The 13,582-nt window shown below is 42.1% G+C and overlaps 1 protein-coding gene across 4 annotated transcripts in view; it reads right to left on the bottom strand.

Annotated features, from left to right (window-relative positions):
* The window catches only part of cep295 (centrosomal protein 295), a 44,807-nt gene that overhangs the window by 15,964 nt on the left and 15,261 nt on the right, over positions 1-13,582 (bottom strand). For 2 of the 4 annotated variants that reach the window (XM_081370718.1, XM_081370717.1), the window contains exons 11-25: positions 13,340-13,510; positions 11,805-11,872; positions 11,545-11,728; positions 9,998-10,204; positions 9,012-9,156; positions 7,727-7,882; positions 7,472-7,636; positions 6,740-6,768; positions 6,223-6,319; positions 5,606-5,740; positions 5,432-5,527; positions 3,768-3,865; positions 3,418-3,688; positions 3,231-3,344; positions 1,096-1,505 (exon numbers count right to left, since the gene is read on the bottom strand). In XM_081370718.1, coding sequence (XP_081226844.1) covers positions 1,096-1,505; positions 3,231-3,344; positions 3,418-3,688; positions 3,768-3,865; positions 5,432-5,527; positions 5,606-5,740; positions 6,223-6,319; positions 6,740-6,768; positions 7,472-7,636; positions 7,727-7,882; positions 9,012-9,156; positions 9,998-10,204; positions 11,545-11,728; positions 11,805-11,872; positions 13,340-13,510 — 2,346 coding nt within the window. The remainder of the gene's footprint in view (positions 1-1,095; positions 1,506-3,230; positions 3,345-3,417; positions 3,689-3,767; positions 3,866-5,431; positions 5,528-5,605; positions 5,741-6,222; positions 6,320-6,739; positions 6,769-7,471; positions 7,637-7,726; positions 7,883-9,011; positions 9,157-9,997; positions 10,205-11,544; positions 11,729-11,804; positions 11,873-13,339; positions 13,511-13,582) is intronic. The other 2 variants (XM_081370719.1, XM_081370720.1) reach the window with 2 other exon arrangements.

Raw genomic sequence — 13,582 nt, 5'->3', positions numbered from 1 at the left:
GGTCAACTATACCTTTAAGTCATTCCAAAAACCTTTGTTCATATTCACAAATGAAGATTTTTTTAAATGAAACCAGAGAGATTTCTTTCCCTTCATTGAAAATCTATTCACACAAAACTCTGATGCTTCGAAACTTTATGAAGAGTTTGTAAAACTTAACAGTCATGTGTCGCCACCTACTGGTGTAACGATGTCATTGATACAATCTTTATTTGAAGCGGCAAGTTACATGATCTGCTCTATTTTGATCGCTGCCGTAGACATCAAGGTTTGTTTCCAAACAAACTTTTATCCCAGTACTTAAGTGATATGAATATTTGTAACCCAGAAAAACGATGCAGTGTGGTTAAAAAGACTGTTTGTGAAACTATTTCATACCTTTACTGTACAATAAGTGCTCTCTCTGGATCAGCAGCAGCGCAAAGATTGAAATGTTCCTGTGTGATTTTGGCAAAGGTTTACAGCCACAGAATGATTGTCATTTTAGGAATGGGATTATGTGGGTGTTTGAATCGAGGTCACCATCTCTAAAGCATGTGTTGTCAAACTTCACTGCTCTCACACATTCAGCTTATGACATTGCTGAGATTTGTGCTTTAAACCTTGTTGCAGGCAGCTGATCTGCCATTAATTTAACTGGCATATTAAAAGTAATTTAAAAAGTTTAAAATCAACAGCAATCTATTTAAGTCCCCCCTGTCTCAAAAACACGCTTTGAAATCGCTGGTGTTTCTGACGTCACAAACTACCTTGTAACCAATCAGAGCAATGTGTGATCGTGAGTGAGTGAGTGAGTGAGTGAGTGGAGGCGGGGCTCATTTGCATATTCATAGAACCGCACATACTAAATGAGGCAAGGGTGTCGAGTTACAATCAAGCTATTTTAAGGCATGAAGAAATTTTTTTCCAAGTCAAAAACACATATATATATATATATATATATAATTTTGCTGATTAAAGATTGATTTTAAGGGATACAATTATTGACTAAAGGGGGGCTTTAAACGTTTATGTACAGCAGGTGTGAGTTTTTCTTTCTCTGAACTCAAAGAATCAAGCACAAAGCTGTATGGTGAGATGTTTCGTAGACTCTACCTGTGCTCTTTCCAGAAGCTCGCTCAGCGTTTTTTCCTCCACAGCTGACATCACTTCCTGTGAGGGTAAGTGGGCTGCGGGTGCAAGGCTTGCTTCCTGTAGACGGGTCTGGAGAGGGGAGCGTGGCATGAGGCTAGCGTCCATGTCATCGTTCTCACAGAGGGACTCGTGGGTAAGAGAGAGCTGCTCCACAGACATCTGCAGGTCCGCTTGAGACTGAATCAGTGCGTCTGCGCGCAGGAGCTGCAGGGATTGGTCTGTCGAGTCCAGCCAATCAGAGGCCTCGTCCACGCTTGCATCCGTGCCACACTTCTCTGCTTCCAGCGGGACACAGAGAGCCGTCGAACAGTCCACGCTCTCGTTGTTTGTGACGTCAGAGGGCAGAGGAAGAAACAGATCCGAGGCGTCGTCTACGGCACAGAAAACACCGAACATCAGCAACTCCACTGAGCACTAGAACAAGAACTGACTGTGAAAGAACACAAACCGCTCCAGCAAGACAGCAGTACAAGAGTGCTCATGTTTCAGTCTTTGCTTTTTGCACAAGTGATATGCCGAAAAAAAATCTAATCTTTTGCAGATTAGATGACAGTTATTACAGATATTACAATACTGTCATCACTAGTGATGCACCCAAATGAAATTAAAGATCTCGTTTAGCAAAAACTGTAACGTTTATTTAATAACTAAATGAATAAAATCAACACCCAAATAAAACCTGAGTTTCATAAAAACACTTCAATTGCACAGAAGGCAGTTTTTATATCAACAATGAATTTTGAGTAGAAAAATTATATCATTGCTGAACTATAAACATTTAAAATGGTGAAATTTGTATGTTTGAATAAATCCTGAAAACAATACATTTTGAAGAGGTTAAGTAAAACTAATGAATATGTAATTATTTTAGGGTTGTAATGATACACCAAACCCACAATTCGGTTCGTATCATGATTTTTGACCCACGATTCGATACAAACCTCGATTCTTTTGGCTGGAGGAGAGAGAATAAAAAAAAAAAAAAAAAAAAAAAAGAGATTGAGGAAAAAAAATTATATTTTTATTAAATAACATTTGAAAAACCTGTATACCTGAACACCAAAGAATAATATTAACTATTGTGCGGTGGTGCCACGTTCATGTAACATGTAAGTGGCGCTGCAAATAACGCACCTAAAAGCTGTCACAAAGAACCGGCAAACGTAATGATTATGAGTATGTCAAATATAGCAAGGAGACATTTTAATTGTTTACTAATAAACAAGTGTTTTCTGTGTCAGTGTCGGCTGCAAAGATGAAGTTGACGATGCTGACTCGCGATCTTCAGAGTAGTGAACGCGCCAGAGAGAAATGCACATCTCAGATTTTTTGTATCACGTCCGTAACGCATGTGTAATTCACTCATATTAAATATAAAACGCATGTGTAGACTGATATTTTTCTAATGTCGGGGCTCCTTTATTAAGGGAGTATGGATATATAAACAGACGTTTCAATATATTGGTATTAAATGCATTTTCTGAGAATTTATATTTAAAGTTTTGACTGCAAATGCCACATCCATAACGCTGGAATTGGCCAATAGTAGTTTAAAGATGTGGTATACAGCATTGGATCTGGACGGGAAGGATAACTCTGGGAGTTGGAAGGGGTGTGTTGCGATTCTGCCTTCTCACGCAGATCCACAGGTTCGTGGATCTGAGTGTCACGATTTCGGTTTCATATCGCATTTCGTTGTATTTGTGAACATTAGTTAATGCACTGTGAACTAACATCAACAATGAACAGCTGGATTTATATTAACAAAGATTAATAAGTACTGTAACAGATGTACTGCTCATTGTTAGTTCATGTTAGTTAATACATTAATGTTAACTAATGAACCTTATTGTAAAGTGTTGCCAACAAAACTCATACATTCGCACGACAACGGTTATCAATGCTGTAACCAGCTGATAACAGCAGCTGTCAACAAATGTCACTCCCTTCTGCCAGAACCTGGCGGGCGTAGGCTACAGGATCTAAACGCTGCCAGCTTTTATTTTACTAAATGAAAGCCGTTGGCGTCATTTTTGAGAAGAAAAATTTGACAAGTGTGAACATGCCCTTGTAAGTGTTTTTGCTCTTTCAGTTACCGTGTGGGGCGTCAGTAGAAGCACTCCTGTCCTCGTCTGAGTGCTGCAAGGCAGGTGACATCAGTGACCCGGCCTCAGCGGGCCGGTCCGGACCGGAGCTGCTCACGACTGCAACTGAAGCAACACAACGACAGTCAGAGCAATGAAACACACCGGCAGAGACGCCACCAAAGCCTCACATCATTACCTGTGCGGGCGCTGCTCTGATCAAACACCTGAGATGAACCCATATCTGACGCTCTGCCAATCAACTGGCTCACGACAGACTCATGGAGCTCGACGCTCGAGTGCGAGTCTGAGCCGGTTGAGATGTGACCGGCAGAGGAGTGGCTGGAGTCTGAAGCCCTGTCCCGGTCAGAGGACGACGGAAGGGACGCTTCAGACGGGGGTTCACCGGGTCTGATGGATAACTGATCAGACAGGCGCTCGAGGATCCGGGTCACGGTCTCGCTCCAGCCCTGAAATGACCACGCTGAGACATTAGCATGGCAACAGAGTCAGGAGAATGTAAATGAGAAACATGCATATGCGTGGCACCTGACGGCTCTGATCGGCTCTCACTACATTTCTAGATGAAGAAGAGGAAGATGAAGAGGAGTCAATGTCTGGATGGGGCTGAAGCGGCAGGAAAGCACCTAAACAAACAAACACAAACCAAACAACCATATCAGAATAAGACTGCAGTATAAAAAACAAAAAAAAATTCCACATTGAAATGGTTTTATTGTGATGCATTTCAGAATATGGCTGCTTGATTAGGATGATTATTTCCATTGATATTGTAAATGCCCGTATGCAGCAGTTAGTGAACCATGACAATGGCTTTTCAACGGCGGGTTCAGTCTAGGTCTGTCGAACAAAAGAGCACGAGTCGCTCACTCTCTGATTTACCGGAGGACTTCGCTTGATAAACTATATTTTTAGTATAAATTACAACAAAACAGGCATTTTGCCATTGTGCAAGTATCCCCATAAGAGCAGTCTGAAATGACTGTTTTAATTGAAAAAATGTAATTTGGATTTATTGGATTACTAGGAATTTCACTGTTTTAATTTGAGAGAAGTTTCTTGTTTTACCAGTATATGATAAATATCCTGTAATAAATCAGGAAACTAGATGGTCAAATAAACCCTGCGCATGAGTTGACATTCTCCTGATTTGTGCTTACAGGTGAAAGTGCAATAACTCTAGGCTAAATGTAAAAATATTAAAACATTTCATTTTATTTGATTATAATTGAGCAAAATAACCAGGATGATCAATTTAACCATTATGCAGCATGATGAAAAGTTTTCAATGTCTAAAACAGGCATTTAGTCAACTAAACCTTGACAAAAACAGAACAAGGTTGACTAAATATGATAAAAACTACAAAGATTTTAAGATTCAAACTAAAAATAAATAAATAAATAAATAAAAAAGACAAAATGAACACTTGCAGTATCTTGGATGAAGCCCTGAAGACAAACTTACGAAAATTCATTAACCAGCCACTCTTGTTTTGAATTAGATGTGCCAACACCTTTTTACCATAGTTGAAAGAATTTGGCAAAGAAAGAAAGAAAAGAAGAGGTTTGCATATGTAAAGCTTGACTCACTGCCAAATCAGCAGATAACAAGGCTCCTCAGGGCAGCGCTCGGATTGGCTATTTGAGTTGACTGCCATTTAAATCGTAAAGTCAATTGCAATTATTAATGTCAAACAGATTTTACATTAAAATACTATTTGTGCGGTGCAACTGTGTGTCACTCTTAGAATTAAATGTACATTGCCCATCCAAACCGGCCCACTTTAGTAAGTGATTCAAACTATAATTCAGCTGACTGTCCCTCCTCAAACTTTGTGTGTGTGTGTGTGTGTGTTGGTCCTCTTAACAGCATGAAAAACACGATTACATACAGAAAGCGAGCAGAGAGCACTCTTTATATTCAGTGGAGCGGTCAAGCATGAGCTCACAAAGACTCGGCACAATGAGCCTCGTTCACATCGGCTCACTCAGCTGGTTAATGAGGATTAGTGAATGTCTGCCATTTCCAGTGGATTTACTCTCTGCAGTGACTGTTCATGTGATCTCTGATGCCGCGGGAGCAAATATAGATGTAGTGCCACTTTTCCCCCAGCTGGTAAAGTAATTACAGCAGCTGTAATTCTGCTCATTTGTAACTGCGAGTAAAATGAAGTGATGCGTCTGTAAGGCACCTGGAGCTGAGATGTGAGCGTCTCCATCATGTGATCGCAGCTCCTCGTGAAGCGCACTGGACCAGGACTGACCCGCTGGACTAGTGATCGGCGCTCCTGCACAGAGAACACGTGAGCGTGTGTGTTCTGCACGTGCACACCCACACACCTCACGCTACAGGAGCCAGTGTTTACCTGCGTGTGTCAGTGACGCGTGGAGCTCTTGGCTGTATCTGTGGATGATGCGCTGCACAGAACCGCTCGTGTCCTGCGGCGGGTCAGCGTGGGACGGGCCGCACACGTCAGGATCCACACTGAGACGAGAATCCTCTGAGGAACACACGAGCTTCAGAGGCAGATCTCTTCCTCTGGCGGATAACAGCCCGCGTACAGGACGCATTTCAAACGCGTGTTCACTAGGGATGGGCACGAGTACTTGCGTAGCTTTAGAAAGAAATATTTTGTTTGATTCAACAGAATTTATTACACAAATGTTTAGGCTACAATGGCCATGTTTTTTTTTCCAGAAGCTGCATCCAAATTGGCATTTAGATATATATTTATTGCTGTTTATAAATATAGTGTTTATTGCAGCTCAGAGGTGGCAATTACAATTGCATGTATAAAGCCATGAGGTTAAAGGGTGTATATTAAATGTAGTTTTAATTAAAATATTTTTATTATCGGCATGACGCACACGCCCCGCCCTCGAGTACTAATTTTTCAGACCTATCGAGAAGTCGAAATGAAACACTGAAAAAAATGCCCATCCCTAATGTTCACACTCTGTGAATGTAACTGATCACACACACCTGGCTCTTGGTCACTAGTGAAGTAGCTTCCCGTTGAGATCGTAGTGGATGAGAGATAGTCTGGGTCAACAGATGATGGACAGCCAGCGCTAAACCGCTAGCAAACAAACAGAGAACAGTTTTACACAGTGTGATTCTACAAACACACACACACACACACACACACACACACACACACACACTGATCATCAGCTAATCGTCTGAGCTCAGTTCAAGTGTAGAGACCTTCATTAGCAAACATGCATAATTCACATGTACTTCAGGTACAAAACGCTTTCATCATTGCTCAAATACACACACACACACACACACACACACTCTCACTCACACACTCTCACATACACGCACACACACATCAGCTTCTCTTAGCATAATCACTGGTGTGACGGCACGCTCAGATTTGGCTAGTTTTCATCACTGATCCATAAACTGTGGATCTCAGAATGAGTTAGCGGTCATCAGTGACGTCAGGTGTGTCACAGGAGCTGTGTGTCTGCAGTGAGAGAGACGGTCTTACCTCCTGCTGGAGCTCCATGAGGCACGGACCTGGGGAGGAGGAGAAGTCAACAGGAAGTGTTAAAGCACAAACAACCATCTATGGCTGCATGATATTGAAAACAAAACAAACAAACATTATTCTGTGATACAAAAATGATTTCACCAGATGATTTTTATAGCTCTATTTTAATCATTCTAGAATAATCGGGTGATTTTGTGGGGGAGTGAATCTGCATAAAAAATGATAAACAAATTACAAGCATGGATAAATACAATAGAAGAAAGACGATTAAAATAAGCAGTGCTTTATGTTTTTCAGGTCAATCAAACAGTATCCAGGTACAGAAATTGAATAATCACATGTAAAATAAGTCACTGTAAATGACAGCGAGTCCCGCACGGAGTTGTTGCCCTGCATCATCTTCCTCACCACTCAACTGTGTGAAATGTCACATGACCTACACAGGTCTGGGCCGGGTGCGTTAATAAACAATGCATTATTTTTTTCATAACTAAATTAACCAGTAAAAATGCATGATTTATATACACTGATTATGATTTGGCAGCCCTGATTTATATGCACAGTCTATCCAGATGTTATTTAATTATTTTTGAAATAAATGAGAACTTTCTGACCGCAAAAGAATTAGTAACCAGTAGTAACGTCCAACTACGGGAAGGGGCTTAGAAACGGTCAAATCCACACAACAGATACACACATCTCTAACACACGACCCCTGTGTACATGTACCTGGCGAGGCCGTGGAGTCCTGCAGGAGCGTGTCTCTCCAGGACATGCGGCTGGTCCTGCCCGTGACCTGTGACCTGTCGCTCGGGCTGTGGCTGCCGGCAGAGGCGAGCGCGGGCAGAGACGCACTGCTGGACTCGCTCACATCAGCTGAAGACGACTGCAGCTCTGCAGGAGCCAATCACAGCACACACACACACGTAAGGTCAGACAGGATATGATGCGTGACACCTGCTGGAGAGTCAGCTGCTGGCGTACCTGTGTCCAGGCTGATGTTGAGGGGCGAGTCCACTTCCTGTATGGCGCTGAGCTCGTGCTGCTGCATCTGCCGGAGGAACACCAGACGAGCGGGAGCACGAGACACCGGGGGCTTCACTCTCACACGGGCCACTGGGGCCGGCTCACACACACCGTCTACAACACACACACACAGAACTATTAGTGAGAGAGAGAGAGAGAGAGAGTGAGTGAGTGAGAGAGAGAAAGAGAGAGTCTGTGTATGTGTGAGAGTGTCTATGTGTACGTGTGTGATAGTGTGTGTGTGTATGTGTGAGAGAGTGTGTATGTTTGTGAAAGAGTGTGTATGTGTGTGTGAGAGAGAGTGTCTATTTGTATGTGTGTTAGAGAGAGAGTGTGTGTGTGTGTGTGTGTGTGTGAGAGAGAGAGTGAGAGAGTGTGTGAGAGCGAGAGTGTGTGAGAGAGTGAGAGCGAGAGTGTGTGAGTGTGTGAGATATTGATTTCTCAATTTTTAATCGATCTTCATCTTAAATTAAACCATATTGATTACCTTCCAAGAATCAATCTTTTAGTCTGTGCTGCTTTCTGTTGATGCATGAACAAAACTCCACAACACATTATTTGCAGCGCCACCTATCCAATAATCACAACTAGCTTTGACAGAATTTGCAAGCTGAGGCTTTGCTTCATATCAAAATCATCAGTTTTATCATTCCAACAATAAATGTGGGTGTGTCTCTAATGTGAGGTGACGGATGCTGTAGCGCATGAACCGATCGCCTCTTCCTCTACACTACTAGTTACAGCACCAGATAAACATGAATGAACGAGTTGAAAGAATCAGTACTTCCTGAAATAAATCATGCCTCATGTAATCGATTGTATTTGAACCGCAGAAAGTCGTCAGTAAAACTGCTTGAGAACAATGTCTCATAACGACACATTTAAAAGCCATTCAATGACCATAAACTCCAGTTAGAAAATAACTCTAGAGAGGAGCATTTTAATACAAGCACTTTATTACATATTCATTGTATTTTTACTTAACCTCTTAGTTTTCTTGATGGATTTATTAAATAATTAGCATAACACTAAGTTTAAATGACTAAAATAAATAGCAGTTGAAATTAAAGGTTTGGACAATGTTGTTAATTTGCCTGATATATAACCAAACCAAACGATTGATCAAATCAAGACCGGAATCCAATCAAGAGCTTGTGAATCTGAATCAAATGGCAAGAAAGCTCTTTCTGATTCTGAAACTGATAGGTGAAAAAAGTCAGTGCCCATTGAGGCCAGTGTTTACCGTTAGCAAGGGCCGGTGTGTCTCCGTCCCGCTGGACGGGTGCTGTCGGGGGTCTGGAGGGGCCGTTAGCCTCTTCAATGGCCTTCAGCAACGTGTTCAAAGTCACGTGATCCGCCTGAGCGCCACTAGAGCTGGACACTGAAGCCTACCAGAGGGAGCAGAGGGTCACTGTAAGGGTTAATTACACATGCTCACTTTTGTGTGTCTGGATCGATTACATTACAGTGCAAAGTAACAGTCCATAAATTTAAATGAACTTTCACTCACCGGACAATTTTGCTACTAAATTAAGTTACGGGCCATTCAGAACTTCTACTAGCCAATAAGATGATTTCATACATTCATTTCTTATTCGAACACACCTGTCATCCAGCATCTCCTCTTTCATCCTCATCAGCAGAAATGTGTTTTAGGTGGACAGATCAACACAGTACAAAGAATATCAGAAAAAAAGGACGTTGGAAAATAATGTCTTTTCTGTTCACCAAATGCTTTTTAATATTCGCTATTGGTTCAATGCAAGTGAACAAGCGCACCGCTATTTGTAGTAGTGACGAGTGTTTTCGAGTAAGCCAGATATGCGCTGTATTTAATACATCATGATGACTCATGACTTGAGTATTTGCACTAACTCTGTGCAGATTTGACTTACACACGAACTTCCCCAGCTAAGGGAGTAAACATAATAAGTAACACGCCAGATTGGCTCGTGATTTGACAGCGTTATCCGCCACAGCTGATGTTTACCCGCATGTGGGGTTAGAGGGTGTTACTTTCAAACCCTGATCGTAACTTAAAAAAATCTATCAAGTTTTACAACATGTGTAAATCACAAAGTTTTATTTCAAACTTATTTACTTGTGAACTCTCTCTGTGCTTGGTAAAAACACACAAGTAAATGCAGAAGTCGTCTCTCCTGCTGTAGTCTCTCTCAGACAGCATCATCAGCGCACGGAGAGACAGCGAGCTCCTCCTGTGAGGCTCACCTGTGTGTCTGCTGTGATCAGCGCCTGCAGGGCGTCTCGCTGTCTCCTCACGTGCCGTCTCCTCGCCTCCTCCGCCTCGCTCTGGGCCGGGCCGACGGGACCGGAGGAAGGATGCAGCCGGCTGCGCAGGAGCTCCAGGACCACAGCGGGAGCAGGGAGAGGAGCAGGGGCTTCCAGCGAGGGGTCGGGTGGGCTGAGGAGAGCCTGCTGTGGGAACAGATGCAGTGAAGCGGCCGTTCGATGAGGATGGGGAGACATCAAGCCTTTTCATGCTTCAAGCAAATCTGTCATGCACTTGTCCGAGTAAAAAAGTAGCTTATCAAGGGGAAAAAATAAATAAATAGTGTTGTAAATATAATTTATTCTGAAGCAATATTACCAGTGTTCAGTATTTAAATCTGCATATTGTCATATCTGCACCTTTAAAGGGCATTTTCCTCAATCTTATTAAATGTATGCTTTTATCTTACATCTTAAATTCCTAAATTTGATCAATAAATTCAATTAGATTAATAAGGCACTATAGGGCTGTTGCCGTAGGTAGGGCTGATCAAATTAAATCATTTACACTGAAAATTTACAACTGCATTAAATGTTATGAGATTGTTTTGAATATTTTTGAATATACAAATAGGAAACGTTGGAAAGAATGATACTATTAATAGGGATGCACCGATACCACTTTTTTCAGACCAAGTACTTACATTTGGGATACCGATACCAAGTACCGATATGAGTACTTAATACCACACAGTTCTTCTAACAATGTTTTATTTTCATCAGATGTTTTTAACTTTCTGACTGTAACAAAGTAAATATACAACTTGTATAATCAAAGGAGTTAAAGGAGCCATTTCTCACCCCTCCTCTTGACAATTTAGCAGAGCATAGTTTGCAGTCTGCTCTACTTGTATCATCATCATCGCTTATCTTAAAATATCTCCTAATGACTGACATTACCCCTCCTCTACCTGCTCAACTGACGAGAGGTTAGGCTAATGTCTCGCTGCCATAAGGGGCCGTTCATATATTTGTTATTTCAAATGTAGGTGCACTGCAAGCACGCTCATAATAGAAGCGACGCGGGCGCGCCATTGTTCACTTTCCACGCACTTTTAGACGCGATATGTGAACGGCCCCTTAAAGCGGTATGGGGTGCGGTTGTATCGGGGTAGTTTTACGAGTATGAGTACATGAGCACAGTATCGGACCAACAACCGAGTAATCGGTACATCCCTACTTTTAAACATAACACTAAATCGCCAGTAGGAGGCGTCAGGCGACCGTCTTAATGAGCGAGTCATTCATTCAAACGATTCGTTCAAACGACTGATTCATTCAAGAATGAGAGTTGTTTATGAATGAGTCGTTGAATCTTTGACTCAACCGATTTGTGAACTATTTTCGCTGTTGAAACAAAAACAGTCAGTATTGCGTCAAATGTAAGCGACTTAATTTGAACTGTTTATTAAACTGTTGTACGCAATCAATGTCACATTTTCAATGGTGATGGTGTTCAAGAGGCGTGACTGTAGTCGAGCACTGACCCGTGTCTGCCCAGGGCGAGCTGGAGGTGGACTAGCCGGTTCTCCTCCTGGAAGAGGCGAGTGTGTGCCGTCCCTGACGGTCTCTGAGCTCACCGACGGCTGCTGGAGTGACGCTCGTAGCTTCAGAGTGTGTTGATACTCCTGCAGTCGTCGCCGCGCTTCCTCCACGCTCTTCTTGTGAAGCCTGTGGGAAGAGCAGAGCGCAGCGTCAAACATCTGCCGCATCACGAGCATCACTGCTGATGTTGAGCCGGTCTGACCTGTTCTGCTCCAGGAGTCTCTGCTGGTACTGATGGAGTCTCTGCGTGTGCAGGTCATCCGCATCAACCTGCACACACACGTATACGGTTAGAAGATGGCTGTGTCTCATGTGACCTTGTTATTCATACACGCTGTGACTATACAAATCACAACATGTAAATAGGTAAATGTTGGCGTTATTTTATCACTTATTGGGAGCAGTATGCTAGCTGGAGCCATTTACCTCCAGTCTTTGTGCTAAGCTAGGCTAGCGTTGGGTGCGTCAGACAGAGTTACGGCACGCACGGAGATGAGAAGGGTGTGTGTGGACTTATCTAACTCTGGGGGATACGGTGAATAAGCTAAAGTCCCAAAAAGTCGGCGTGTTCCTTTAAAGCCATTTTAAAAACCTACTACAGCATAGATAATGCTATGCATATCATCAGATTTGAAACGCAAATAATTTATAAACCTACGCCAAAACATCAACATGTTTCTAAATATGCAAACTGTTCATCTGCATTTCAAAATAAGTCTAAACCCTCGCAGTGAGTTTGCATGTTTTGATGTGCACATGTTCTTGTTCAAGAAATTACAATGGCTGTAGCATTTCTATCATAAAGAAGTGGCCAAATATTAAAGATTAGGTGAACATTAAATATCGTTTGGCCAATATTAAACCAGGATTTGATCTGCTGTAAAGTTTAACATCAGGCTGTTGGTGCCTCTGCAGGTTTTTGCTATAATACAGCCTAATGTACATAAGTTGATTGTCTATATTATATTATGCATTTTAACAGTGTTTTTCTATAATGAAAGAATGGCTTCAAATAGTGTCAAAATCAAGTAATACGATAACTTCATTTTGACACTTTATTTGAAACCATTATTATTGCCTCATTGTTATCATGTATATATGTATTTTAAGTCATTTTAAAGGCTATTGTTTGCTTGGATATTTTTTTTGGTTATAAAAACATCTGATTATTCAATTAATCGGTAAAATAATCGACAGATTACTCGATTACCAAAGTAATCGTTAGAGACATGCCTAGTTCCTGCTCGATCCAAATGATTCAGTGCGAGGAAAAACTGTATGAATGATTCAGACTGGATCACAAATTGAAAACACGTCCAAAGGAAACACGTCAATTTCGCAAAAACTCCCTTATAGCACAAAAATGCTTTTATGCTCGAATGAGGAGGTTTTTCAGGCATATGTTTCCTCATATGCGCCGCTCAAAAATGTAAGTGTCTTTCCTTGCCATTAAAGCTTGGATACACGCCTGCGTCTCCTGGAATGACTGATCGCGAGAGGAAATGTTTTTGTTTTGTTTTTTTAAATGACGTTTTATTCGCATAACATAGGTTAAAAGGAAACGGTCATTTTGCAATAGTTATAAAAGTTGTGCGCAAATCTGTAATGGACACGCAGCTAATATATACATTTTTATGGAAAGTTACAACTGAATTTTCCCATTTCTGGAGAATTTCTTTTAAGTTTTTTTGTTCAAGTGTCGAGTTATGGTGTCAGGAGGTGTGTGAACAGACGCACCACTAGAGGCGCTGCGCTCTCCTGGAGCCCAGGACGGCTCCGAGCTTCATCGTCCTGCAGCGTGTGGCTCCTCTGAGTCTCTCTCAGGCGCTGCTCGAGCTCACGCCGCCTCTGCTCCAGCTCCTCCAGCACAGCCAGCTGCTCCTGCTGCCGGCTCAACAGCGCCGCCTCCTGGACACACGCAACAGCTTACAGGTCTACTTACGGACCACTACCAATCTTAGTGAAAAAAGGCCTCTGAGG

Source organism: Scardinius erythrophthalmus (genome assembly GCF_964197995.2).
Source record: "Scardinius erythrophthalmus genome assembly, chromosome: 7".
Classification (NCBI taxonomy): Eukaryota; Metazoa; Chordata; class Actinopteri; order Cypriniformes; family Leuciscidae; genus Scardinius; species Scardinius erythrophthalmus.
The sequence above is the reverse complement of the archived record's forward strand: the minus strand, read 5'-3'. Positions and strand labels throughout refer to the sequence as shown.